The sequence below is a fragment of the Sceloporus undulatus genome, chromosome 5 (genome assembly GCF_019175285.1).
Source record: "Sceloporus undulatus isolate JIND9_A2432 ecotype Alabama chromosome 5, SceUnd_v1.1, whole genome shotgun sequence".
In the NCBI taxonomy this organism is placed as follows: domain Eukaryota; kingdom Metazoa; phylum Chordata; class Lepidosauria; order Squamata; family Phrynosomatidae; genus Sceloporus; species Sceloporus undulatus.
In genome coordinates this window covers 13,562,876-13,590,466 of record NC_056526.1, presented here as the reverse complement: position 1 = coordinate 13,590,466, position 27,591 = coordinate 13,562,876, and the positions used below count along the sequence as shown (strand labels likewise).

The window sequence follows — 27,591 nt, the reverse complement described above, 5'->3', positions numbered from 1 at the left end:
AAAATTCATTCATCAGTTAAATGATACATCTATGTGGGCCATTCAAACTGGTCCCCCCCCCCCACACACACACACCCTTGTACAATCTGTCTTCATAATGCAGGGCCAAATTCAACTATGGAATGTCTTCATTATGTCTTCAAATGTTGAGAAACTGGAGTGTGTCCAAAGGAGGGCAACTAAAATGGTGAAGGGTCTGGAAACCATGCCTTATGAGGAACGTCTTAGGGAGCTGGGGATGTTTAGTCTGGAGAAGAGAAGATTAAGAGGTGATATGATAGCCCTGTTTAAATACTTGAAGGGATGTCATATTGAGGAGGGGGCAATCTTGTTTTCTGCTGCTCCAGAGAACAGGACCTGGAACAATGGATGCAAATTGCAGGAAAAGAGATTCCACCTTAACATTAGGAGGAACTTCCTGACAGTAAGGGCTGTTCGACAGTGGAACACACTCCCTCGGAGGATGATGGAGTCTCCTTCCTTGGAGGTCTTTAAACAGAGGCTAGATGGCCATCTGTTGGGGATGCTTTGATTGAGAGTTCCTGCATAGCAGGGGGTTCAACTGGATTGCCCTTGTGGTCTCTTCCAACTCTATGATTCTATGAATTGAATCCGGGCCATCCTTCCCTTAAACTGATTTTAAAATAACTAAGCTTGGGAAGTGATCAATGCTGGGTGCATCATTTTGACCTCAGAGGAAACAACTGGCACCAACAGTGGCAGTGCCAGGTGGCACAGCAGGCCATGTGCATCGACAGCCACCAGGTGTTGCTCCAGAATGACCAGGTAACGGGGTGAATTCAGGATAGCTTTGGGGCCTGAATACTCTGGAAGCAACCCAGAGTATTCTGACCAGTGTAAGTCTGCCTCTAAAGGGGGCATCTTTGCAGTTCAGTACTTTCTGAGTACTGAATCTTTGTGCTGACCCATACAATTCAGTACTGATTCAGTACTCAATCTTTGTAGTACTTTTCTGAGCAAGAAATCTCATGTGGATTTTTTTTCCCACAGAAAGCTACATTTTCTGCACAGAAGTCCATTTGCTGTACCAAAAAATAAAATATAAAAATAAATGCACACACTTTCTGGGCAGACAAGGCTCCTGCAGAAAAACTCAAAACTGTACAATTTTTGAAAATTTGCTTGCAGAGGGAAGAAACTGTTAAAATTGCTTGTTTCTTTTTCATTAAATTAGCAAAGATTTACATTCCTGCTGGGGACAGGCCTGGGAAATTCATTTCTTTATAGGACCTTTAAACATTCACGCTCTGTTTCTCTCTGTAGGGCCAACTATTCTTCAAATCAGAAAGAGGACTATGTAGTCCTGCCTTAGAACCTCGATGTGAATTTCCAGTCTGTTTATTGAATGCTGCTGTCACCCCCCCCCCCCTTTTTTTTTTTTTTTTTTTTTTCTGGTGAGATCTTATAGCAGCAGCAGGACAAGTGTGGCTAGCCAGATGTTGTTGAACAACAGCTCCCATTAGGTTTAGATTACAATTCCCATTAGCAATGGGGGAGTTTGGGGAGTTACTTTTAAGACAAAGAAATGCTGAACTCATCCATAATAGAGCTGTGGTTCGTGTGATGCTCTGAGACCTAGATGAGTGGTTTCAGCAGTTTGATGTTTACATTCAGCAAGGTTTTGATACAGGCTGTGATGAAGGAAGAGAAGGGTTGCTGTCCAGCAACATCTGGGTGGCCACATATGTACTCTTTCAGGGTGACTGGATACAAATCACAGGCTCCTCTACCTTTAAGGTGGCAGGGAAAGTTATAAGGACAAGCCAGGTCACAGTGCAGGTGTGTTGTAGGCCGAGGAGCCTAGTGGCAATGTCAAGGAGGCAGTTCAAGCTGGCTCTGGCAATTAATTGTCAGTGCAGTCTGGGACCACTTGGCCTGTATAAACCAAAAATGGGACAATTTCTGGCTTGCAGGAGTGTGTATGTGTTATAATAGAACCTTCAGGCCTACCAGAAGCAGATGCAAAAGGCACTTGACTTGCATGAAAGAACAACAAGTCCAGAAATTTGTTCTGAGCAGCAGAACTGAAGAATACTCATGGTTCTTCCACATTCATCTTAAACTCTCCTTGTGTCTAAGGGTGGAGATCATTCTGTTGCTCCTCTTATGGAGGAATTAGGAGTCAGACATCCCTGCCAATCTACTGTGAATCTCCTGAAATCTGTAAGATCCAGGTTTAGTTTCTGTTCACTCTTGGTCTAAACCAGTCAATACAATCCTGGTAACATCAGTTATTCTGGAATCCATCTGGCAATTTTATTGATAATAAATATAAATAAATAAAATCTTTATTTATATTTCCCGCCTCTCCCCATGGATCGAGGTGGGAGCACAACAGCTAAAATCAGCATTACAATGCATACATTTCACAACTCACAATTTCATACATATATTGATTACCAATCAATTATAAAACAATATAAAATTATTATTACAATCATCCCTAGGAGGTAAACATTTTCAGGGTTCATGTATTTATTTAAATATTTATATGACATTCTATTTCCCAAACTCTCAGGAAGGAAATCAATTTGGAATCATATAGAAAAAGAGCAGAAGGAATCATTTAAACAGTGTAGAATCATGTTAAACCATTTAACAATTAAAATAAATTAAAACAGCTTAAAATGTGTAAGAGCTGTTAAGCCTCAAAGGCATTTATAAAAAAAAAATCCATGTTTTAGCTTCGTATCTGTGCCAGTTGGGCCTCCAAGGGCAAAGAATTTCACAACTGGGGTGCTACAGCAGAGAAGGCCCTCTTCCACATCAACACTTTTTCATTGCACTTTATTCTACAAATACAGGATTACCAACTTTTTAACAAGCCCATTTATTGAAGCCCTTTAACACAAGTTTGATGTAAAAAAATCAGATGATAATCTTTTGCTTCACAACAAGAAATTTTGAATTTTGACCCATTGACTTGATGTTGAGAGCACAGCCCCCCCCCCATGTTTTCTACTGGGCAAACATCCTTGGGAAGATGATAATATACACCAAATATCAATACAAAATAAAATTAAAAATAGATCTGTCATATACTCACTGAGATTGTGATGATGTTCAGTGGTGTCTCCTGATTTTCCTGATTTCGACTTTGATCTTTCTTTTATGTTGAAAATTAACTAGTGTGCAGTGGCCATGTGTTTTACTTCTGTCAAATATTTGCACTTTCAGATTATAGCTTGTTCAGCTTTGGCCAGGAAAAATATTCTTCTGTGGTTTATTACACTGGGGCCTTTGCACTTCGTGTTCATATAACAAAGTGGCTGATCAATAGAGCATAAGAATAAGAGTTGGTTTAGATTGAAGTCCTAGTCAAAGAGCACATTTGCATTCTGTTCCCTCAATGAGGTGCTTAGAGGAAGTCAATAAGCAGAACATGAGTGTAACTGGACACTCTTACTCATGGCTCCAGGTGCTGGAGGCTGGTAACATCCATGTCAATGGGAATGATGAATCCACCTGGGTTTTACCCCAAACAATAAAGGATATAGCCAGTGATGTAGACTTGAGTCAACTGACACAGACTCAAGTTGGGCTCATGTCCCTTCAATGATTTGACTTGAACTTGACTCCACATAAATGCTGCACTGACTCAACGTGACTCACAAGTGACTTTTTATGTAGAGAGATCTTGTACCACTTCTGAGACTAACTGAAAGAAGTTAGTAGTATGAGCTTTCGTAGACTTAAGTCTACTTCCTCAGATGCATTTTTAGTTAATGATATTCCTGGGTTTGGAATCTGGTGTTGAAGTCTACTCAGCAGCCTGTCCTTACTGCAAATAGGATAGTCTGGATGTTTCTACAGTTCTTTTTTTCCTAGGACAGCAGCAGACAAGACTTGCCTTCAGAACTTTGGGCATGTTAATCTCTCAGAGGATAAAAGGACAGCAAATGTGTCAAGCAATGGACTGCTTAGGCAGAAGGATCATCCCTCTCAAGCTAATTTTCAAGGCTGCTCTGATATACAGCAGAGACAGGCTGCTGAGTAGACTTCAAGCAGCCCATTGCCTGACATGTTTGCTTTCCCTTTCCCCTCTGAAAAGTTAGAGCTCTGGGGGATCAAGTCTTGCCTGCTAATGCTCCTGGATGTGAGGGCAATCTGGCTGCGACATCTGTCACCCCATTGATCAATAATGCTCCTAGGAAAAAAGAACTTCAGAAGCCTATCTTCCTACTCCTATCCTCCAACTTAATGCATGTCTTCTTAATTTTCTATTTATTGAAACTCCACTTGTACATACATATACAGCACTATCACCACCTCTTTTTCTGTTCAAGTTTGCACCCAGACTTGAGATTTGACTTGAGTTGATTTGAAAGTATCTTGCAAGGACCTGATACTCAATTTGAGACTTGAAGGTAGAAACTTGAGACTTGACTTGACAATATCTTGCAAGGGCTTGAGACTCGGCCTGAGATTTGAAGGGAGAGATCTAAGAATTGACTTGAGACTTGGAGTAAAAGATTTCAAAACATTGCTGGGTATATCCAAAGTGCTAAACTGCTTGGGGGATATGATCCATCATCTTGTGAATCTCCTTTAAAGATGGGAGGAGGGTGAATACACTGCCTCACTGGCATGAAAACTTTCAACCAGAAATTAGCATTGTGATGCATGGTGCTCTAAAACTAGAGATAGGACAGAAGCATCATATTTAGAAAACATTAGCTGCCTTCTTCTCCATGAATCTGTTTAAACCTATTTTAAAGCCATCCCAAGTTGATGGATCTCACTACATTTTCTGGTAGCAAATTCCATAGTTGAACTATTCACATGGTGTAGAAGTACAGTTTGGAACAGCTATTATCTAACACTTGCTCAGCCATGGAAACCCACTCAGTTACCTTGGGCAAGTCACACTCTCTCAGCCTCAGAGGAAGACAAGGGGAAAACCCATCTGAACAAATTCTGCCAAGAAAATGCTTTGTGACACTCTGCCAAGGGTGACTTGAAAGCACATAAAAACAACAAAGTCCATAAGTCAAAATCCGCTTGGTGTCAATTAACAACAAGTAGTATTTTCTTTTGTTTTTCCTGAATCTCCACCCTTTCAGCTTCTTCACTGGGTGTTTTCAGGCTCCAGTATTAGGTCAGAGGAAGAAAAAGTTCTATCCATCCAGTTTTTCCACAGCATGCATGATTTTATATTATAAGCTCCCTCCTAATTATTCAAAGCTGAATTGAATGAATTTGTTTATATGCATCCTGAGTCAGCCTTGAAAAATTCTACAGAAAACATAATACCCTTTAATAGAGAAAATGAAGTTAGATTCAATTTCCTCAAACATAACTTGGGTACTAGTGGTCATTTTACCAGATGTATGAGAAAGAGCAATATTTAGACATTTTGTAACTTGTCCACTAACTAAAACATTTTCTTCATTAAAACAAAATCGACAATAAATCTCTTTGGATACAATTGGAAGCAATTTTGAAAGATGATAAATTAAAGGTATTACCAATACCCTCATAAAAACTACATCTGAAAACGCACACAGAGGATAAACTTATCCAGCATCTAAAGAATAACAAAGGCAATCTTTAGCCGCATATGAAATATTTGTAAATCCACCATACAAGATTTCTGAAAGCAGACAAACTGAGCCAGTTATCTATTTGAAGAGGCCTTAGAACAAATCAAGTCTGAACTCTCAATAGAAATGAAGATGATTACAATGTCATACTTTGGACATACAATTGGAAAACATGACAATACTCAACAAAGAGGAAGGCAACAGATGAAGAAGGAGGCCACACTTCAGGTGGATTGGTTCAATGAAGGAAGCCAGAACCCAGAGTTTGCAGGACCTGAGTAGGGCAGTTTATGACCAAGGATCTTGGGGGTCTTTCATTCATAAGTCAAACTCAACCTGGTGGCAAATAATAACAACAAAATTCAGAATGGTCAGAAATGTTAAAATACAGCATACAACTATTAGAAATAGAGAATGAAGCAGAAATGCAGACAACACTGCAGGGTTCACAGGCAGAAGTGTTTAATACTTGCAACCCCAGTTCTGTTAATCTCTGTTGATCTAGAGAACTAGATAGAGCTATATCTATGAACAGCAAATAGAAAGAAAAAACACTAGTAGTGTTGTTTCTTTAGATAAAAAGTGCTCAAAACTCTGTAACCCTTCCTTCTAGAGAAATTGCTCCAGCCCTTGTTAATTTTTGCTGCCCTCTTCCCAGTTCAGCCATACTGTTTTGTAAATGTACTGTTGCGCACAGCACAGTCCAAGTGCACACCTGGCAAACAGCAATCTGTTTATTCTAGACTTTAGGTTGCCAGACTATGGCATAAAAGCAAATTACTCCTGTGTATGGTATAGTGGTTTGAATGTGGGATTATGACTCTGGAGATCAGGGTTCAATTCACTGCTCTAATCCCCATGATGGGTTAACCTTAGGATCGCCATAAGTCAAAACTGACTTGAAAGCACACAACTGCACAACAAATATCCTTTAATGATCATTGCAAAAGGAAGTATTTGTCTCTCTTTTGCACAATGAACCCCTTGCTCATAGAATCCACCTGGGTTCTGCCACCACTATCCCCAGCACAGCCATTTAATAACCAGGGGAGGGCTTGGATTGCCAAGCACCATCCTGCTATGTTCCTACACCTGGACACACAAAGATGATACATGGCAGAAGCTACGTGAAACTACATTTCCATGTGACACTCTGCCAAGGGCAACTTCAAGGCACAAAACAACAACAAAGTCCAACACAACCAGAGGCCCCTATATTGGGGAAGATTACTGTAGACTAAACATAACATCTCCAGGGGTTTTCATCTTGGCTTTCCAGCCTCAATGTATCTTGAATAATGTTTTCTGTTCATTACTTGCAAAGTAACTGTCATCACATAAACTTCAACCTCTTTTTGAAAGAAACTCACTGCTTTCATTTGTTCCTATATTGTTTTGAAAGAAACAGGTGACGTGCCTCCTGGTTTTGAAGTAAATATGTCCTGACATAACCACTGCAGAAAAAAAATCTCCTGTTCTGGTCATCTTTGCAGTCCTTTTGATTAGTTGACATTTAAAAGAAAAGAAAAGAAAAGAATATATGCAAAAACACTGTTTTAGGCAGAGAGGCCTTTCGATTTAGATTTTAAAGGATCCTTTACAAGCATCTGTTAGGCATTCTGTTGGGGCACTTGTTCCAGAAGGCATTGCCTGTTCTCAAAATCTGGAAGAAAAAGTTTCATGAACAAACGTGCACTAACTTGACTGACAGTACAAAGGCATCAGTGCATCTCTTGAGTCCTCTTCTTCTCTTGCAAATGCCATTAACTATGATTCATCAATCAATGCTTTACATAATCTGATAACATTTCCATTTTGTTATCCATCAGGTCCCATTTCTTGAAGTGGGCTGAAACCATACACTTCATCTGGTTAGATTCTAAGTAATAACAACAAAGAATTGTTTGGGGGGGGGGGGTTAAAAGGAAAAAAACTACTTTTAAGCACAGTGTGCTCTAATTGCAGGTGGACCAGAATGCTTCTTCTTGATTGTTGTGTTTGGTGACCTGGCAACTGGTTTTAGAAGGCTACTCAAAAGACATATTTGGCTTCAGTTGGGAAAATCAGGGCTGAGCATGTGAAATGTTACTTCAGGATGGAGCTTGTAAAGTTATGTTTTAAAAGTAATTCCTATTACTTGTTATGGTGTTTGAAAAGGTGAAAATTGTCAGTATGAGCAGATGTAGTTCATTCCATCATTCACTTTGTTACATTAATTTACAAAATCTACTTAGGCTGGATAACAGAATGCCAAAAAAAAGTCAATAAAATGAATTTAAAAGTAGAGTGAACAACTTCTGTGGGTTTGCTCTGGGAGCTTGCAGCTACAGAATCAATTTGAAGCTCTTTCCCTTATCAGGGATGATGAGGAAGAGCAGCATGGACAGACTTCAGGGACAGAGCAGGGGAGCCTGAGAGTTCCATCCGAGGGAACAGTCGCTGCTAAGCCTCGGAGGAGGCATGTGGTCGTAGTGGGGGACTCCTTGCTGAGGGGTACAGAAGCAGTGATTTGTAGGCCTGACAAGATGTCTCAAGAGGTGTGTTGTCTGCCCGGGGCAAAGATTTGGATTCTTGGATCATGGACTGCGATTCCATGAGGGGGAACTTCTGGCAAGGGATGGGCTGCATCTCACACCAGTTAGCAGAAACATTTTTACCAACAGTATCAAGAATTTGATCAGGAGGGCTTTAAACTGAGTTATGTGGGGGAGGGAGTCAGTAGTATGGAAGGCAAAAGGGCTGGTGAAAATAGTCAAACTGTCATAGAGAGAGCAAGGCAACAGTGTAAGGACTCAACAATGGGAGGCAAAAAAAACCTGGCACAGGCAGCAAGTAAAGGGAACACATGGTCTTAAATGTCTCTACACTAATGCACAGGGCATGGGAAATAAGCAAGATGAGCTCGAAATCCTAGTGCAACAAAGCAAATATGATATAATTGGCCTCACTGAAACCTGGTGAGATGAGTCTCATAACTGGAATGGAGAAATAGAGGGGTATAACATTTTTAAGAGAAATAGGCCAAACAGGAAAGGAGGAGAAATAGCACTATATGTCAGAGATATTTACACCAGTGAAGAGATCCAGGACATCAGTACTGGCAGCCAGGTGGAGAGCATCTGGATAAAAATTAAAAGCGGGGGGGGGGGGGGGAGAGAACAACAGGGATATTATTGTGGGAGTCTACTACAGACCTCCAAGTCAGATGGAGGAACTGGATGACGCCTTTCTAGAACAGATGACTACACACTCAGAAAGGAGAGATGTAGTAGTGATGGTTGACTTCAACTATCCTGATATTTGCTGGAATTCAAACTCAGCCAAATCCTCAAGGTCTAGCAAATTCCTCACTTGCCTCAAAGACAATTTCATTGTCCAAAAGGTGGAAGAGGCAACAAGGGGATCAGCTATTTTAAATCTGATCCTAACCAACAAGGATGACTTGGTTAATGGGGTGCAAGTGGTGGGATCATTAGGTGGAAGTGACCATGTTCTCCTGGAGTTTGTTATACAGTGGAAAGGAGAAGCCAGGCATAGTCAGACATGCATCCTAGACTTTAGGAGAGCTGGTTTTAGTAAACTTAGAGAAATAATGGGGATGATCCCATGGTCAGCAATACTAAAAGAGAAGGGAATTCAAGACGGATGGGAATTTCTCAAAAGCGAGATGCTGAAGGCACAAAAAGAGATCAGATTTGTCTGGCATGACTTGTTTCTCTGAAATCCATGTTGAATTTTTGTGTAAATGTTCAGACTCTCTGTTTAATGATCTGCTCTAGAATCTTTCCTGGTATTGATGTCAGACTAACTGGATGATAATTGTTGAGATCCTCTTTTTTCCCCTTTTTGAAGATGGGGACAACATTTGCCCTCCTCCAGTCTGCTGGCACTTCTCCTGTTCTCCAGGAGTTCTCAAAAATTATTGCCAATGGCTCTGAGATTGCTTCTGCCAGTTCTTTTAATACCCTTGGATGTAGTTCATCTGCTCCTGGAGACTTAAATTCATTTAGATTAACTAGGTATTCCTGTACTATCTCTTTACTTATTCTGTGCTGAATTTCCCCTATTCTGTCCTCTACTAGAGTTTCCTCAGGTTAAGCATCCTTCTCCTTTTCTGAGAAGACTGAATCAAAGACGTACTGAGTAATTCTGCCTTTTCCCTGTCCCTTGTTAGCATGTCTCCATCTTCTTCTCACAGTGGCTGTACTATTTCTTTTTTTTTCCCCTTGTGCTATGGACATACCCCAAAAAGCCCTTTTTGTTGTTCTTAACCTCTCTAGCAAGCCTTTGCTTTGAAAAAGGCAGGATAAAAAGGTAGGAAATTGAAAAATCATCTCAGTTATTCTTCTCTACTTGCAAGAAGTCAAAAGCCATTGTGCTGTAAAATCCAATAACTAAGGATGCAGTCCTATGGGCAGTTTCCACAAAACAGGACTTTCTACATCAGGCAAGGCTATTTGTGTGTGTGTTTTCTTTTCAAGTTGCCTGTTGACTTATGGTGACTCCCCTGAATTACATAGGCCTTTTCTTTTAAGGCAAGGAATATTCAGAGGCGTTTTGCTAGTTCCTTCCTCTAAAATATAGCCTACAACATCTTATACTTGCTAGTGGTCTCCCATCCAAGTACTCATAAGAACTGCCCCTGCTTAGCTTCAAAAATCAGTTGGGATCTTGGGCCTATTTAGGTCCTTTCATGTATTTAGGTATTGCCCTTACAGACCAATGTTGTCTACTCTGATTGACAGAAGCTGTTGCAAGTTCGAAACCAAGCTCTTTCTGATCCCTCACTACTTGATCTAAAACAAACAAACAAACAAACAAACAAACTTGAAAATACCAGGAATTGAACTGGGGACAGTCTGTATCAAAACCATATTCTTTAGTAGATGGATAGTGCTAGAATATATTGAAAAGTTTTGGTTGTTGCACTTTGTAATTAGCTGTTTATTTGCGAATGTACAGGTTGAGTGGGTGAGAAGTGTGCGTGCTGGTAGACAGATCCCAAAGTAACCTTGAATCCAGAATTACAACTTCTTTTATCAAGCAAAAACCACCCTTTCCTGCAAATCCTATGTTTTTCTAACAACTTCGAACTTATTCTCTTCTTCCGTCTCTCCCATCCACCCACCCAACGCCAATGTAGCTGGAACATCTTACTACTCAAGAAAGCAGAATACAAAAATATAACATTTGTTCCTGACATCATAAATCCGCGTGCGTGATTGTATACTTATTTATTTGCTTGCTTTCTGGCACTGCCGGCAGCAGTCTATTACGAACATTTCTTGATTCCCAGTTTGGCTCAGCCTCCCCACCCAGCCTAGCAGAGAGAATATGCCACTATAAATAGCAGAACTGTCAAGGAAGCATCATCCAAAAACTCCTATGAGAACCTTATGGAAAAAAAAAACCAGGTTGTCATTCGCCCCCCCCCCTTCTTCTTTTATCCCCATAGTTTTCAGAATTATGTGTGTGTTGGGGGAAGGCATCCAGAAAAAGAATCTTGATTGTTGGAAGTAACACACATAGGCAGAAACTTCGATAAAACTTAAGGACATGCAAGACTTTGTAGGCAGTTTTGTGCAAATTTCCACCGATGTGTTTTTTAAAATGAAAAGCAGCTAAAGGCGGCTACAATCAGAAGAGAAGAATGACAGAGGCATGTAACTGCCCCCTTTTTTTCTCTGTTTAATTCACCTCTTTCAAGTTGTGAGGTTTTAGGATTTTTTAACCCACTAGTGGGCTCTTTCATAGCACTCTAAAGAGGTGTGATTTATCCTTGGGTTTTGCTATTTGTCATCTCCATGTTCAGTGGTTTCCAAAGGAGGAAAACCCAAATGATGAAAGTTGTGAAAACCATGCCCTATGAGAAGCAGCTTAGGGAGCTGGGTATGTATTGACTAGGGAAGAAAAGCTTAAGAGGTGACATGATAGCCCTGTTTAAATATTTGAAGGAGTGTCATACTGAGGCTGGAGCCAGCTTGTTTTCTGTTACTCCAGAGACTAGGACATGTACGAGGGGTCTTTTGTTTGTTTGCTTGCTTGCTTGGGGGAAATGGGGCATGGTTTGCTGAAACTGTCCTATGGTTTGAAGGGCAAATTTTCTCTTTTTCTAATTGTTTAATCTTTTATTCTTAAGAGTTATAGTTGCAAAAATACTATATCAGAGATGCACTGATGTACTATAGTGCTGTAACATACAAGAAACAAAGCAGGAGGAGAGAAGAGAGTGACATTTTTCTTTTGATAAGTGTCATTATTAAAAAATTAACCCACTCGAAGGTGGGAATAAAAACTTGCAGTACGTGCTGGAAATGGCCAGATAATTGTCCGGGACAACAAAAACATTGTCGGATTAAAAAAAACCACTTTCATAACTACAGCAACAAATACTACAACCTCCCAAAACATTTGTCCCATTTGGTGAAGCCCAATGCTACCAACGTTACCCATATGTTCTTCTTAATGGAAGAGCAGTTGGAGATTACTTTGAGTAAACAGCAGGAAAAGATAAAGGGTGTCCTCTTAAAGAGTGGGCCACTGCCCAGTGGCATCACTAGGAATGGTGTTACCTCAGTGCATAAACTCTTGTTATCACCCCCACACAGGCAGCCACTTCAGCAGAAACAACAAGGGGAGAGAGCAGAGGAAGTGGGAGGCAGAAGGAGAAATGGCAGCAAATAGGAAGGGGAGTTTAACATTCACCCTCTTCCTCTAGACTGCTTTACTATCATCTCCGTCCCACCCAAGCTGCTTGGCACACACCCCAGCCATCTCCATTCACCTGCTGCAGCCACTAGTGAGTGTGGGCTGCTGTCACCTGGCAGCCCCTTTCCATACCCTATCTGCTGCTGCAACCAGCTCACTATGGACACCGTCTCCTGTTCAGGCTTCCTCACAACCTTGATTCTCTTGGCCAAATTGCTAAGGCAATGGAGAAGAATGGGCAGCTGTCTGCAGTTAGCTTGCATCCAGCTTACCATGCCACTGGCACCCACCGATTCTGGCTTCTCTGGCTGAGAGAGCCAAAGCAGTGGAGACAAATGGGTGGGTGGCAATGGTGAGCTTGCCTTTCCACATTGCCACTCATTCAGTCTTCTTCTGCTGTGGCCATGGCTCTTTTGGCTGAGGAAGCCAAGGTTATAGAGACGAACAGGTTGGTGCCGTGGTTGTGGTGGCCTTGCAACTGGCTTGCTGCAACACTGGCACCCACCCATTTGGGCTTCTCTGCAGCCTTGGGTCAATCAGCAAAGATAGCCAAGGCAGCAGAGGAGAACAGGCTGGTGGCAGTGGCAGTGGCTGTGGTGATCTCTTGCTGCCATTCAGTAGCCAGCAGGAAGAGGAGGATTCCGTGGCACCACCACCACTGCCACCTGCATCTCCCTTTCCCAGACTGATAGCAGGCAGAGAAAGGGATACCAGATAGCAGCATCACTGGGCCTCCTCCCCAGTGGTCACAGTAGGCAGAGGGCCTTACTGTCACTCAGTGTGGTCTGCCACTGCCACTTGTGGGGCTGCTTTTCTTTTCTTTTAGGAAGACCTAAACTTTTGGGAGATTGATAACCAAGGCCTGTTACAGACAGCCAAAATAAAACTGCTTCGGGTCTCTTTGGAGGTATGCTATTTAAATGATGCATGGGTCCTAAGAGTCCAGAGGTTGCACCAAAGCCACACTCCATTCCTAAGCACTGGAGTGCAGCTTTGGTGCAGCTTCTGGATTCTTAGGGTGCATGCATCATTTAAAAAGCATACCTCCAAAGAGACCCAAAGCAGCTTTATTTTGGCAGTCTGTAACAGGCCAAAGTCTCCTGTGTCTTGCTTCTCTTTAGTGTTGCAAAGTACAGTGTACCCTTGTTATCCGCTGGGGTTTGGTTCCAGGAACCCCCGTGAATAACAAAATCCGGGTATGCTCAAGTCCCGTTAAATACAATGGCATAGCAAAATGGTGTCCCTTATTTAAATGGAAAAATCAAGGTTTGATACTTGAAATTTATACTTTTTAAAAATATTTTCAAGCCGTGAATGCTTGAATCCATGTATAAAAAATCCGTGTATAAGGAGGGCCAACTGTAAATGACAAAGTAGAGGGAAGATCTTTTTGTGACTTTCAGCTACAACAGCCAGCCAAAGGCCAGATTTGTTTTTGGCTTGTTTGTTTGTTTATTTGTTTGTTTAAGTTCTAAATTCCTCCAAAAATCTTGGATTCTTTGTTCCAAAAGGAGGGAATGAGTGTGACAGCCCACTGAATACAGTTCTCATACTCATCCCAGTAATGTAGTAGGAACATAGGAGTAACTTGAGATGCAGCTAGATATCATGTAAGATACAGTTGGAATTTCCACTCTGAAATAAATAAAGTAATAGCAACCACAAGGAACCTGCTTTAGTGGAGGTCTATGGAACCAGGAAGGAGATTAATACTTTCCTCTGCTACTGCTTCCAGTCTTAAGGGCTCACACTTTCTCTTTCTCTCCCAAACACAAAAACTCTAATTCAGTGCTCTATATATGTAACTCAGAGGAAGGAGGCATGAAAATTGGAGAAAGAAATATCAACAATTTAAGATATGCAGATGATACCACACTACTAGCAGGACAATGACTTGGAACAATTATTAAAGAAAGTCAAAGAAAAAAGTGCTTAAGGCAGGTTTACTGTTGAACATTAAGAAAACAAAAATAATGACTATAGAGGATTTACATAAATTCAATGTAGACAATAAGGAAAATGAAATAATAGAAGATTTCTCATACCTTGGACCAATCATTGATGAGAATGGAAAGTGCAATCAAGAAATCAGAAGATTAGGACATGGAAGAGCAGCTCTGAAGGAACTACATAAGATCCTGAAAAACAAAGGTATATATCACTGAGTACTAAAGTTAGGATTGTCAATGCCATCATATTTCCCATCAATGTATGAGTGTGAAAGTTGGACAGTAAAGAAAATCAATCTGGATACTTTGGACAGCTAAAAGACAAATAAATGAGTCCTAGAACAAATCAGGCTGAACTCTCCCTAGAAGCCAAGGTTATTAAGTTGAAGGTATCATATTCAACCACATCATGAGAAGGTATGACTAACTAGACAAGATAATAATAATAATAATAATAATAAGAAGAAGAAGAAGAAGAAGAAGAAGAAGAAGAAGAAGAAGTTTATTTGTATTTTCCCGCTTCTCCCAACGGATCAAAGCAGGATTACAACCAGAAATCTCCATACAGTGGCAATCATATCTAAAATACACATCATAAAAACATCAAACAGTATAAAATCTCATTACAGCAATCACAGGGCAGCGGTCAGGTTATGCCATTTTAACCAGAAGTGAGGTTTTCTATAGTTCTTTATAGAAGATCAGATGGGTAGGCCCGCCAGAAGAGATCCATCTTTAGTGCCTTCTTAAAGGTGTCTAAGGTTGTAATGAGATGGATCTCTTGCGGCAGATTGTTCCATAACCTGGGGGCCAAAGCTGTGTATGCTCTTTTAGAAGTAGCTGACAATCTGATCTTTGGGTAGTCTAGTAAGTTCTTCCATGTTGTCCTGAGGGTGCGGGGCAAATTGTGTAGGGAGAGGCGTTCCCTCAAGTTACTCGGGCCCAAGCCATGTAGGGCTTTAAAGGTAATAACCAACACTTCGTATTGCGCCCAGAAGCTGATTGGCAGCCAGTGTAAGGATTTTTAGACAGGTGTTATATGGTCTGACATGGTAAGGTAAAAAAGCAGTAGGAAAAGTGGAAGACCGCATTGCAGGTGGATAGAGTCAGTCAAGGAGGCCATGGCCCTAAGTCTGCAGGACCTGAGCAGAGTTGCTGAGGATAGGGTGTCTTGGAGATGCCTCATTCATAGGGTAACAATAGTTGGAGGTCAGTTTGAAGGAAGCTAACCAGTTTGACATCAGCAACTCATCCTGGGGGCACCAAAGAGAGAACTCCCATCTGTATCTCACTAGCTGATGTTTTGGAGTGGTGGTGCATGGCAGATTGCTGCAAAAATATGCAAACTGTGTGTAATCATCATCATCATTGGTCTTTGAATCCATCAACGGACCCAAGAAGACAAGCCCTGATGACTTGTGGCCATGGATGGAATAATGCATTTGGTTGACATAGGCCTGAAACACATGAACCAAAAAGTGAGGCTTCTGCCTGCTTCAGGGGCATGGCGTGCAGATGTCGCACACACCCGAGATCAGCCGGAAGCTGCTCTATGGCCACCTAAGGAGGCTTGAAGCTGGCCAGAAAAGGAGCGGCAAAAAAACACTCATTGATGGTGGCCCATTTAGGACTGCAGTAGCAACTGGCTTTGGGACCAGGCCATCCCTGCAATTGGGGGTTGATTGGGGCTGCAGCAGCCAGAGGCCACTCTAAGCCACTGGTCTGCTTCACTCCCTAGACATTAACTCTGAACACCTGATAACCTGTGAGCCAGTGTGCTGTAGTGGTTTGAGTGTGAAACTACAACTCTGGAGACCAGGGTTTGATTCCCAGCTGAGCCAGAAAACCCATGGTGTGACCTTGGGCAAGTCACATGCTTTCAGACTCAGGGGGAGACAATGGCAAACCTCCTCTGAACAAATCCTGTCAAGAAAACCCCATGATATGGCCTTAGGGTTGCCATAAGTCAAAAACAACTTGAAGGCACACAACAACAACAACAACAGCAACAGCAACAACAGCAGCAAACCTGGTTACATACAGTACATGATAGGAATATTGCAATGGTGTTAGTTAACTTGGAAACTTTATTTGTTTCATAAGTTGTATTACATATTCATTTCTTCAATAAAAGATTTTTTTAAAAGAGCTGCCTGAGATCATATATTGTACAGAAGAAAGTGTTCGCACTTTAAAGAGTTAGGGGTGGAGGGGAAGAGGAGCATTCAGAGTCTCATTCCCAAAGAGGGAATTAAATGTTGTAAGTCTGTCATAGTTACTATCCAGTAGGGATGAGTGACTGGTAATTAACTACATTACTCAATGCCTAAACCAGAACTCACATATCCACAGCTTAAATCCTATTGTTAGCTCCAACCAGAATAGTCCCATTTACCCAATAAGATTAACCTTTGTGTGTGATTCACCATCCAATAAATGTTTCAACAGATCTGCTATAGTTGAAAACTAACAAACAGGACTGAACTCTAGATCTCCATATCTATAATATGGGAGAAAATTAACCTCATTGAGTTATTGAAATAATTGATACCATGGTGTATGCATGGTGATGTGTGCATGAAAGTAAACGTATTGATATAATTATTACTTTTCTTTTAGGATTTAGTTATTATGAAATACATACTAGGGAGGTATATCTCTGCTTATTTTGTTCTTACATGTAAGAATGGAATAATAATAAAGTTTTTTCCCACCTGGGTTTGATTATGGGTCTTTACATATTTTTGATGAACTTTTATATATGGATCCCCCCCCCCCCAGTTTCCAAAGTTTCACAAAGATACTTTGTGCAAAATATGTCGTTGTCCAAAACACCATATTTTGTGCAAAAACCACTTTTGGCACAAAACAGAACATTTTTGTGCAAAGTACAAAATTTTGATAGCTGCTGAAGCAAAGCAGACATTGGTCTTAATTTCCATTTGTGGTTGTTGTTGTGTGCCTTCAAGTCATTTTTGATTTATGGTGCCTGAAGGCAAGCCTATCTTGGGGTTTTCTTGACAACCTTTGCTCAGAGGAGGTTTGCCATTGCCTTCCTCATCACAATTTTTGAAGGACACTCAAGACATTTGTCAAGAATGATCTATTTTACATTTTTACACAGATATAAAACTTGCAACAAATGGTTGCAGTATGTATTATTCAGGGCTCTAGGCAGCTAACCAATTTTCTGGGTTTGCTGTTTTATCATCTCACCTCATTTTTTTGTTTTCCCCTAGTAGAATTTCAGCATTCCCTGTCCAAAAACCATGTTCAGGCTTCTTCATTTCTACTATATATTTTATATATGTATATTTTATATGTTTACATATTTAGTAGCCCATCCAAAGAGGCTCCTGTCTTCTTCTTACTCCACAGTACCTCCGTTTTGGTTACCCACACTCAGCAGTAAGCAACTGACTTTGGTGTTAGAACAAGGGAGGACAACTTTTGAGGGTCCAGATCCATTTTTTCTCCTCCTTAAGACCTTGGTAGGCTTTGTCCCTCATCTCAACACACTCATCCTTTTTTTTAAAAATGCTCTTACATGGCTACTTCCTGTTTCCCCTTTCAATATTTTTTTTAATGTTCTAAACCAGAAATTAACACTTGTATGATAAATTGTACTTCCTGGACACTTCTGGTGACATGTTTTTGTTTTGTTTTTAAATTTTGTGGTGAATATAATTTTTGGTGACAGACATCAGAAGTATTTTGTGGAGTTCCCCCCATTCAATGGAGTTTCCTATGTGATATAGGGATTGCAGTCAGCTTCTCCATACCGGAGGATGTGATGTGTGTGTCTATCAATGTCATTTTTAGTAATCTCTTCATCCTCGCTCTTTTGTCCTTACTTACAAAATCTCTCCTTCATTCTCCCAGACAGATGGATGATTGATTGATAATATATAGGCAGATGATAGATTTATTTTATGGTGACTTGTCTCTCCCTCTCCTCCTTTCCCGCACTCAGAGTTTCCAACAACTTGCATTCAATTATCTCTTTGGTTTCATTTCCTGTTGCGTCCTTCATAATTCCTGAAAATTCTGTTTTGTTCCTTTCTTTAGCAGTAGTTAACGCCTACAAGAACAGTTACCTCAGCGTCATATTAAAACTCTTCTCAAAATGCTGGCATGAGTTGTGGTGTCACAGTCCCTCGTCTTATTAGCATGACTTCGCGAGGGCTTCCTGAATGGGCTTGACTAAAATTTACCAAAGTGTAAATGTAGTGATGACCTGTCATCTTCTGCTCTTTGTTGGAGCACTTTCTATCTATAGGGATAGAAGTTAATGACAAAATCTCTCTTCCCCCTTCCCTCTCCCTCTCTGCTGCTGCTGCTGTTGCTTGATGTCAGAGCTGAGAAAGATGTGAGGGGTAACTAAGAGCTGTATATAAGAGCCTACAAGGAAGGTGGAGACATAGGATATTTCAGAGTCAGACACAAGTGTGTGATTGTTCCTCCACTCCTCTAATCCTAACAGTTCCTTGACTTCTTTGGTGCATTCTTGGACCACCAAAAGGTAAGTCTTGTCACAGCTTATTTATAAAACTCACTGTCGAATAAGCAAACAATGAAACAAATGAAATAAAATGCCCAGAGTTGAGTAGAAAAACTGTTGCTTTCCCATTTGATGCAGGGAGTGGGAAAATGAAGGTTATGTGTAATCCTTTAGAATGGGAAGGGGGTGGATTTTGTTGGTTCACACATGTTGAGGCATTTGCCGTTGTTTTCTCGTTGTTTGATCATTGCTACAGGTTTCCTTACAATTGTTATTGAGTATTTAATGAACAATTTGTGTTTTAGGCTGAACTCTTTTCCTTTCTTTCTTTTTCTTTTTAGTCTTGTGATTCTTTTTCTTTCTGGTGACTCCTCAAAGATGTGTAGCCTGAAAGGACCCTTTCTTTTCATGATCTTGTGTATTACTTTGAATTCCCTGGAAGCAACACCTGTTGAGAGGTCAGTAGCCTTTGCTCATGTCTTACTTTTGCAAGAAGTTGAATGACTTGTTTTGTACAATTTCCTTCTGTCACATGGTTCAAAAGCCAATTACTTTAGCTGATGGTTGGGGAAAGAACAAGAAGTGTTAATGGGAAGAGGAATTTTGCTTTTTGTTCTCATTTATAGACTGCTGTCTTTGGCTGACGATCTATCTGATGGAACTCCTGACAGACAAGAGTGGTTTTTACCCATCGTGTCACGAAGTACTGGCTTCTTGGGAATTAATGGTGCACTGCTGGGGGAGGAAGTGCTAAAGCCCAAAAGGTATGAAATGCCTTCTGACCGTGTTTCATTCAAATGCAAAGCAGGCAGAAAGAAACAATGGGTTGCAATTTGCAGTCAGGCTGTAGATGTCTTCAGTTCGGTTCCACTTGCTGTGATAATTCAATTGTATCTCAAAAGAAGAGCTTCTGATATTCTTCATCTGCAGCTTCCCCCCAATGGCTCAAAACAAGAAATTCTACAAACTGCTGTATATAGAATTCTCCACATTTGAAGGTTTATAGGATCACACCTTTTTCACTGTAGAAGTCCTAATATAAAAAAAACTAGGTTTTTAACAGAGCTGTAATCCTCTTTACAGTGAGGAAAGGCACTTTATTAACCATGTGGATAAGTGAAATTTTAGTTTGGTTTGAAAGGAACTTCCCAACCTTTGCAAATTTCTTGATGAAAGTATTTGAGGTTTTAAATTAAAAAACTGAATGTGGGAATGTATCACCATTCCACTCTAAATGTGGAGCTGTACAGCTGGGATTTCTAGCAATCTCTTGGGTTATTTTCTGTGTGTCACTTTTTCCTTCAGCTCAAACTTCCCCAGATATAAATGAAAAATACAGTATTTAATAGTGCATTGACCTTAACAAATGTAATCCATACAAAACAGTCCCCCGTGCCAGGTGAGATGATTCAGTGTACTGTACTGACATCTTGATAGCTTAAACACACTATGTTTCAGCTCCTTGCAAACATACTTAATCTTAAATAGCATCCCACTGATCCCAAGAGCATTTTAATCAAATTAAAAAGAGAAAAAAATATTAAATATGCCCATGCAGGTATTAAATACCAGGAAAAAAAGTCAACAAGAAGTGAGGCACAAACTTTTCATACAACTTATTTGGTCAGTGAAAAGTTTTGTTTTGAGTGGAATTCTCTGTTTTTCCTTTTGCATTTTAAAGGAGAATATTAAATAGTAGTTTTCTCTTTTCCTCTCCAAAAACTAAAAAGAAATTGTCTTGTGGAGCATGCTAATAGGCTTGAGAAACAGACATATCATTTAGTATTCCTTGTTCTGTAAAAAAAACAAAAAACACAACCGACTTTCACAAAGAACCTATGTAAACAGCAACTGCTTATATGCCTTTCCATGTACTTATGAGTGCCTTTGCACTGAATGAATTATAAATACAATTTTTCTTGAGGAAAATAGCATTTTTAGAGCTTTTGGTTTACTAAATACTTCTCTAATTTTAGAATGACAAACAGAGTCAGATAATGGCAATGCTTGATAATTTTCAAGAAGCATTTCAGCAGCTGTAAATCCATTTATACACTAATCCATCCATCCATGATTAGTTCAGAATATCCCAATAACAGTTGAGTTCTCATGCTATAGACAGTACAGCCACTTGTACTGGTTACTGCACTGGATCAAGTGTGAGACTCAAGAGATCTGTTCAAATCCTCAGTTTTCCCTCTCTTTTGTCACCACTTGTCTTACCCATACATCTTCAGCCAAAATGAATATTTCCCTCAAATATGCCTCTACTTTTCATCTTCTCTAAAGCCACAGTTAAGGGCTGATCCTACTCTTAGGGTGAGGAAACTGCTGTCAGTTCTTCCTAAATCCTTTCTGTTGAAGTCCTTTCTGTTGAAGAACCAAATTGTGTGTACCATGCAACCTGATTCCCTTTAACTGCCTTGTTGCTCTGAAATGCAGTAGAACATCCTATTCCAATGCCTGGCAGTCTACATAGCTTCTTTACATGGAATGGGAAAGGAGATTGCCCCAGGTAGCAAAGATGGGACTGAGCTAGCCCCATCTTTGAAGACTGCAAAACTCTATGGTGAAGGGATCAGTGATAGCAGGTTTGGGTTAGTCTGATGTTCTCTTTTGCACCACTATCCAGTCTACACAGGCTGAGCATTCATTTTGAAGTCATTTGTTCAACTGTCTGGCAAGCTGTAGATTTGGGACAGAAAAAGCAGCTCATGAATGTTCTGCACACAGGGCTATCTCCCACAATAATGTTTTTTATTTGAAGGAAGCAGTTGGAACAATCAAGTCCTCTCTGCTGCGGAACAGAGCTCAGGAAATTCCTTTTGGATTCCAGCATCCAGAACTGCCAGCCAGCATGGCAGGAAGATTCAGGGAGATTTTTTTAAAAAAAGATGCCAAGTTCTATTTCAGGCCTTGTCTACATTGGCAAATGTTTTTCTTGTCCCATGGCACAGGTGATTGTCCAAGTCAGGTTTCTCAGAGTGCCTGGCTCTGAAGACCCCTCTAGAAGTCATGCAAAAGAGAAACAGGCTGCTCAGAGCCAGCAGCTTTATCTTCATGATGATGACTTTGATGTTTATCACACTATGCTCTTAAAGAGCTACTATTCCAGTGTGACTCCTCTAGCAGCCTCCTGTTGCATGCTGGGATTGGCAGTTTTAAGGAGCTGAACTTCTCTGCCTGAGAATTCTAAATACCCCTCCTTAAAACTGCCAATCCCAGCATGCAACAGGAGGCAGCTAGAGGAGTCACACTGGAATAGTACCACTTTAAGAGCATAGTGTGATAAACATCTTTGTTTTCTTGCCTATACCATCACCATTGATATTCTGGCATAGTTACCCAACAGGATTTTGGCTTCAGTGCTTAACTGCTGAAAGTGTGAGCTTGATTCCCTGTGTATTTGACAATATTTATGGTGCAGAATTAGTATTGTACTCTCTTTTGTTTTTGAAGTCTTCTCATCACCTGGCAGACAGATACAACATGATATTCTATAGGGGAACATCTACACTATAGAAATAATGCCGTTTGACACCACTTTAACTGTTCCATCCTAAAGAAGCCTGGAACTTGTAGTTTGGTGAGACACCAGCATGCTTTGGCAGTGAAGGCAAAAGACCTTGTAAAGCTACAAATCCCAGGATTCCATAGGCTGGATCTCTGTGTGTATGTGTGTTGTGTGCCCTCCAGTCATTTCAGACTTATCATGGGGTTTCCTTGGCAAGATGTTTTCAGAGGAGGCTTGCAATTGCCTTCCCTTGAGGCTGAGAGTGACTTGCCCAAGCTACAGCACTTAAAATGATAAAGCTACAGCACTTAAAGTGGTGTCAAACTGCATTGTTTCTACTGTGTAGATGCTCCCTAGTCTGGAAATAGTGGTACCTACTCAGCTGTATGTGCATGTTCCTTCAAGTTGCCTGCCGACTTACTGTTGTGTGCCTTCAAGTCATTTCTGACTTATGGTGGCCCTAAGGCATTTCTTGGCAAGGTTTGTTCAGCGGTAGTTTGCCATTACCTTCCCATGAGGCTGAGAGCATGCGACTTGCCCAAACTATCCCAGTGGGTTTCATGGCTAAGCAAGGAACTGAACCATGGTCTCCAGAGTCATAGTCCAACACTCAAAATACTACACCAATTAACCCTGGTTTTTTTAGCTTGAGGTTTGTTTTTTTCTCACGTCCCTTGTTTTTGACATGATCTGATCCAAATTGACAAATGTTTTAATATTCATCAGGGGAAAGGTGATGCTTTTTTAAAAAAAAGAAAAAACGAAAATCAAATGCAAGAGAAAGCAAAATAGAAATTTTCTACTCCCACATTTCCTGGTCTTATCATATTAGGTAGTAAGGCCTAAAGAGAAGTCTTACTCATGTTTACATCAGTGCAAGGACATCTTGCAATGCAGTTGGCAACCCTGATGAAACAACATGGCAATGTTGGACAGGAAAGGCTCAGAGACAGTGCACAACAGAGGTATAGAAACTGTTCCCCTTTCTCACATTTGTACCTTTAATGCCTCAACAGGGTTTGTGTGGTTGACATGAAAAAAATGAGTTCTGTTTTTCCTTGCTTGGATCCATTGTAAACTAGAATCCATGATACAATGCATCATTCCTGTGCAAATAGCATTCAATGAAGATCGGGGGGGGGGGGGACTCATGATTAGAAGCTTTTTTTCTCCATGTTTCAACATACTAAAGGAGGAAGAAGAAAAAATCAGAACTACTGCTTTTGATGGTAATTCCATGGTACTTTCAGTATTTTCCTGCTTTTGCTATATTTCTGTTGTGGCCTCCAGATCCATTCTTTACACAGCATAATGGTTTCAGTAATTGTTCAGAGCACTTCACACAGTGTGTGTGTGTGTGTCAATGGCCCTTACAAGAGCCTTTAAAAGAAAGTCCTTATTCTCTAGTTCTAGGGCACTCTGTGGTATAGCTCTAGAAACCCTATGAGAGTTCCAGAAATTGTACCATTTGCACTTCTAGGAAGCTTCCTAGACCACTGTAAGATGTGTGAAAAAGCCCTGTGTGTCCCATAGACAGGATTTTATTAAAGAAAGATTAAAAAGACATTGACAGGAAGGGGATTCAGCTGCAGCCTCCATGAGAAGTAACAGGGGAACCCATGCCTCCTTGCAGGATTGGGGAAGGCATAGTGTGGGACCTCATTTCTCCCATTCAAAAAGTAATGGCATGTGTCAGCTGTTACCCTGAGATGGAACAAATTGTATATAATGCATTATTGTGTGGCACATTATCTCCAAGATCTGTGCAAATGTAACAAATTAAAAAGGAATGGTTCTCAAAAGTGCTAGGTGACTAGGGATGATTCTGGAGAAACTATGAGGGAACAACTGCCACTGCTCTGCTCCTTCAGGAGCTGCTGACAGAAGCAAATGATTGATTCTTACACTAATCATTCCCATGATATCAGCAAGTTCCCTAAATAGCCTTTAAAAGTTCATCTGAAAGCTAACACTGAGTAATTGTTGCCACTTAGTAACTTTACTATAATTATCTACCGCTGAAGGTGCTACTATGAACAATCAACCTAAGATCTTCTGTATATAACCTATCTGTATGGTTGTCACTGGTCACTTTACAGTGTTTTCCTGAGAGTTTCTTATGCACATTTTCTTATCCAAGCATAAAGCAGGTGATGATTAAATGCTTGTGGCGATGATGGTGTGCTTCCAAGTCATTTCCAAATTATCATGACCCTAAGGCAAATTTAGCATGGGGCTCTCTTGGTATGATTTTTATTTTAGAGGAGTTTGCCTTTGTCGTCCTCTGAGACTGAAAGGATGTGACTTGTCCAAGATCGCCCAGTGGGTTTCCATGGTTGAGTGGGGATTTGAACCCTGGGCTCCTGGGTCCAGCACTCTATACATGCTGGCTCTCAAAATAGTAATCCGCTGTTGTTGTTGTTGTTGTTGTTGCTCTGCTTTCAAGTCATTCCTGACTTATGGCAACTTTAAAACAGAAATCCTTTGAAAGAGTTTGTTAACAACTTTTGTATATGCACCAATAACAGTGATAGTGTTGCTCTGGATAAGAGTAAAAAGAGCTTACTTTTGCACTAGATAATAACAGCTTCAGAAAATGCAAAAATAAATTAGCATGCTGAAGAATCAACACCAACAAATCTTACAAAAGTCCTTTCCAAAGAAGCTAAAAGTGTGTGAATCAATTAAAACCAAGCTGATAAAATTCTGTGTATATGATCCTTGTCTACTGGAGGCAAAATTTACCTTGGGGTAGATGGTGTGAAAAAAATATTTTCTAGAGCATGCTATCCAATAACTGGAAGAAAACAGAACAAATGTATTGGTTTTAATACAACAGAGATATTGCCATCATACACTGAGCTTTGGCATTCTAGTCAACTTTTAGGGTGCAAGATTGTCCTCTGAAGACTACCATTACTTTGATGGAATTTTGTCAGATCCTGGAGTTTTTACATACCTCATTGTCATATTGCTTCAATGATTCTCTTGAAAATAGGTGTTTTTGTGGACCTTGACCTCTACAGATTTTCAGACTATACTTTTTATTATCAAAAAGAGGAGAGTGAATTGCCTCTCCCAGAAACTTCCAAGAGTGGCAAGTTACCTTTTCAGTAGGCTGCATTGATTTTCAAAAATATTGTTTTTCAAAAGCAATAGTGGCATTTGAACCTCTGTTTCTCTGTTTGTTATATGACATTTTTGGTAATCCATGTGGCCCTTGCAGGTTCTCGGGAAGAAAGGTATTCCAGAGCCCATCCAGTAGCCTATTCCTGCTAAATGTCAAGGGAATGACAGCAAACAACATGGAAAAATTATTTTTTGGTTGAATGTTCCTCAAATCCTGTAGTTAGTAAGGGTCCTAGGAGTTATATTCTAAAAAGTAACTTTTCATGCTATGGACAAAAACAATGGGCCTTTATTTATTTATTTATTTATTTATTTGCTTGCTTGCTGGCATTTTAGATGTGTTGATAGAATTCATTATTATTATTATTATTATTATTATTATTAACCTTTATTTATAAAGCACTGTAAATTTACACAGCACTGTACATAAATTTTTTAGTCAGACGGTTCCCTGCCCTCAGGCTTACAATCTAAAAGACACGACACAAAAGGAGAAGGGAGTGGTGGTGGGGAATAGGATCAGGTCCAGCAGATCTTCTCCACCTCTGAGGCCTGGACCAAGGCAGATGGACTGGAGGAAGGGCTTGGCTTCATAAAATTCATAAAACTATTTGTGTCCCATCCAAGAGTAGGGGGAAACTTGTCCATTTCAGTTCTTGTTAATGAATGTTTGTGACTGATAATACGTGTTTTCATTTAAGACAATAACTTTCCATGTTTATACATTAAGTATTAATGTGCATTCCACATTATTTTTTTTTAAAAAAATACTTTGAGTCAATACAATACACAAAGGACTCCCCCAAATGAGTTCTCACAATATAGCTTTTTGGCTTTTGCAAGTTGTTGTCTCTGCTGCATCCACTGCTTCCATCCTTCTGGGAAGCTGTTTGTAGAGATTTATCAGATTTGAAGTAGGGCTCTTCCAAAGGTTTTTTTAAAACTAGAGTACCGTTTACTGAGGTAATCCTACAGTTTGAGGAGCAAATTGTCTGCACTCTTAAAATTCTTAGTTATGGTGTTACAGTGCAAAAGTGCCAGTTCACCAATATACTAATGGAATATAACTCTATTTTTTTTTAAGGCGGAGAAAGAGATTTTTGTTGTGATACATCTCAAAAGTAGAAAGAAACCCACGCAAGAGTGGGAATAAAATATTATTGCCGCTGCCAGGAATTGTCAGAAAATAATTCCAGAAAACAGGAAATCCATCTGGATATTTTTAAAAACCTTTGAGAACTACAGCAACAAATACCACACCTTCCTGACATATTTGGCCTATCTGGAGAAGCTCAAAATCTTTTGTTTGTTTGTTTGTTTGTTTTGTTTACAGAATTTGTACCTACTCAACAGAAAAGGCTCCCACAGCCCTAAATCCAATTGCTAGTCCCAATTAGAGGTGGCCCATTGTGTCAATGGATTTACATGTGTCTATTTACAATTCAGTAACTGAGTCAGAGGTCTACAATCTACTGACAAAAATAAACATGCATTTTAAAAGCATGCAGTGAAGTACACTGGTTTAAGACAGTGTGCAACACTGAAAGCAGAGGGTAATTTTGAGGGCCTGCTGGTTTTCACAAGACTGTCTCTGTTTTATATTTCCAGTCACCGCTTGGAGAAACGGAGGTGCAACACTGCCACATGTGTGACACAACGCTTGGCTGACTTCTTGGTTCGGTCCAGCAACACCATTGGTGCTATCTATTCACCTACCAATGTAGGATCCAACACCTATGGGAAGAGAGACAAAGAACCTCCCAACTATCTACAGCTTTAATGTTGCAACAAGACAGTAATGGGTGCAGTCCTCCTCACTAGAAATTCTTCCTCCTTCCCTTTCTTCCCCCTAGCAATGTATAATCCAGGCCTCCACATATGTTCTCTTTCTTTTAGTGAGGCTGCCACTTCAACAAGTCATTTAATGATTTGGCTGCTTACACAACCTTTTGGTTATTGACTACCTGTTCATTCTTACCAGTGCCTTGTTTTCTTTGTGTGTATTTTATGTATGTGCATGGGTTTGTCATACTGCCTAGGTGGATGATGGCACACAGAGGGGCTCCCAAGTGGTAAGGCTCCAATGGCTAAGATGCTTGTGAAATTCCCCTGTTCAAAAGAAAATAAACCTCACACACCCATGCCACAAGAATCTGAAATGCAGAAGTGCCACAAGTGTTTGGGTTTTTCTTTTTCTTTTGACTTTTTTTTTCCAGAAAATTAAAA

At 40.3% G+C, this 27,591-nt stretch overlaps 2 protein-coding genes across 3 annotated transcripts in view; one reads left to right on the top strand and one right to left on the bottom strand.

Moving 5' to 3' along the window:
- SLCO1A2 (solute carrier organic anion transporter family member 1A2) overlaps window positions 1-3,157 on the bottom strand; it is a 44,192-nt gene extending 41,035 nt beyond the window's left edge. Inside the window, exon 1 of the mRNA XM_042468703.1 lies at window positions 3,068-3,157. The gene's annotated coding sequence lies outside the window, so the exon portion shown is untranslated. The remainder of the gene's footprint in view (window positions 1-3,067) is intronic.
- Window positions 629-27,591, top strand: LOC121931224 (islet amyloid polypeptide). 2 transcript variants are annotated; one of them, XM_042468704.1, is made up of 4 exons: window positions 629-786; window positions 19,064-19,180; window positions 19,349-19,486; window positions 26,974-27,591. In XM_042468704.1, the coding sequence occupies exons 1-4, from the start codon at window positions 779-781 to the stop codon at window positions 27,143-27,145; spliced, it is 435 nt and encodes a 144-aa protein (XP_042324638.1). In that variant the 5' UTR covers window positions 629-778; the 3' UTR covers window positions 27,146-27,591. The 2 variants fall into 2 exon arrangements, with proteins under 2 accessions (XP_042324638.1, XP_042324639.1); XM_042468705.1 differs by lacking the exon at window positions 629-786 and adding an exon at window positions 18,651-18,743.

Bases quoted from the DNA above. Each gene is read 5' to 3' on its own strand.
- LOC121931224 (XM_042468704.1), top strand. The intron at 19,181-19,348 runs GTCAGTAGCCTT...TCTCATTTATAG, and splicing joins GAAGCAACACCTGTTGAGAG to ACTGCTGTCTTTGGCTGACG. The intron at 19,487-26,973 runs GTATGAAATGCC...TTATATTTCCAG, and splicing joins GAAGTGCTAAAGCCCAAAAG to TCACCGCTTGGAGAAACGGA.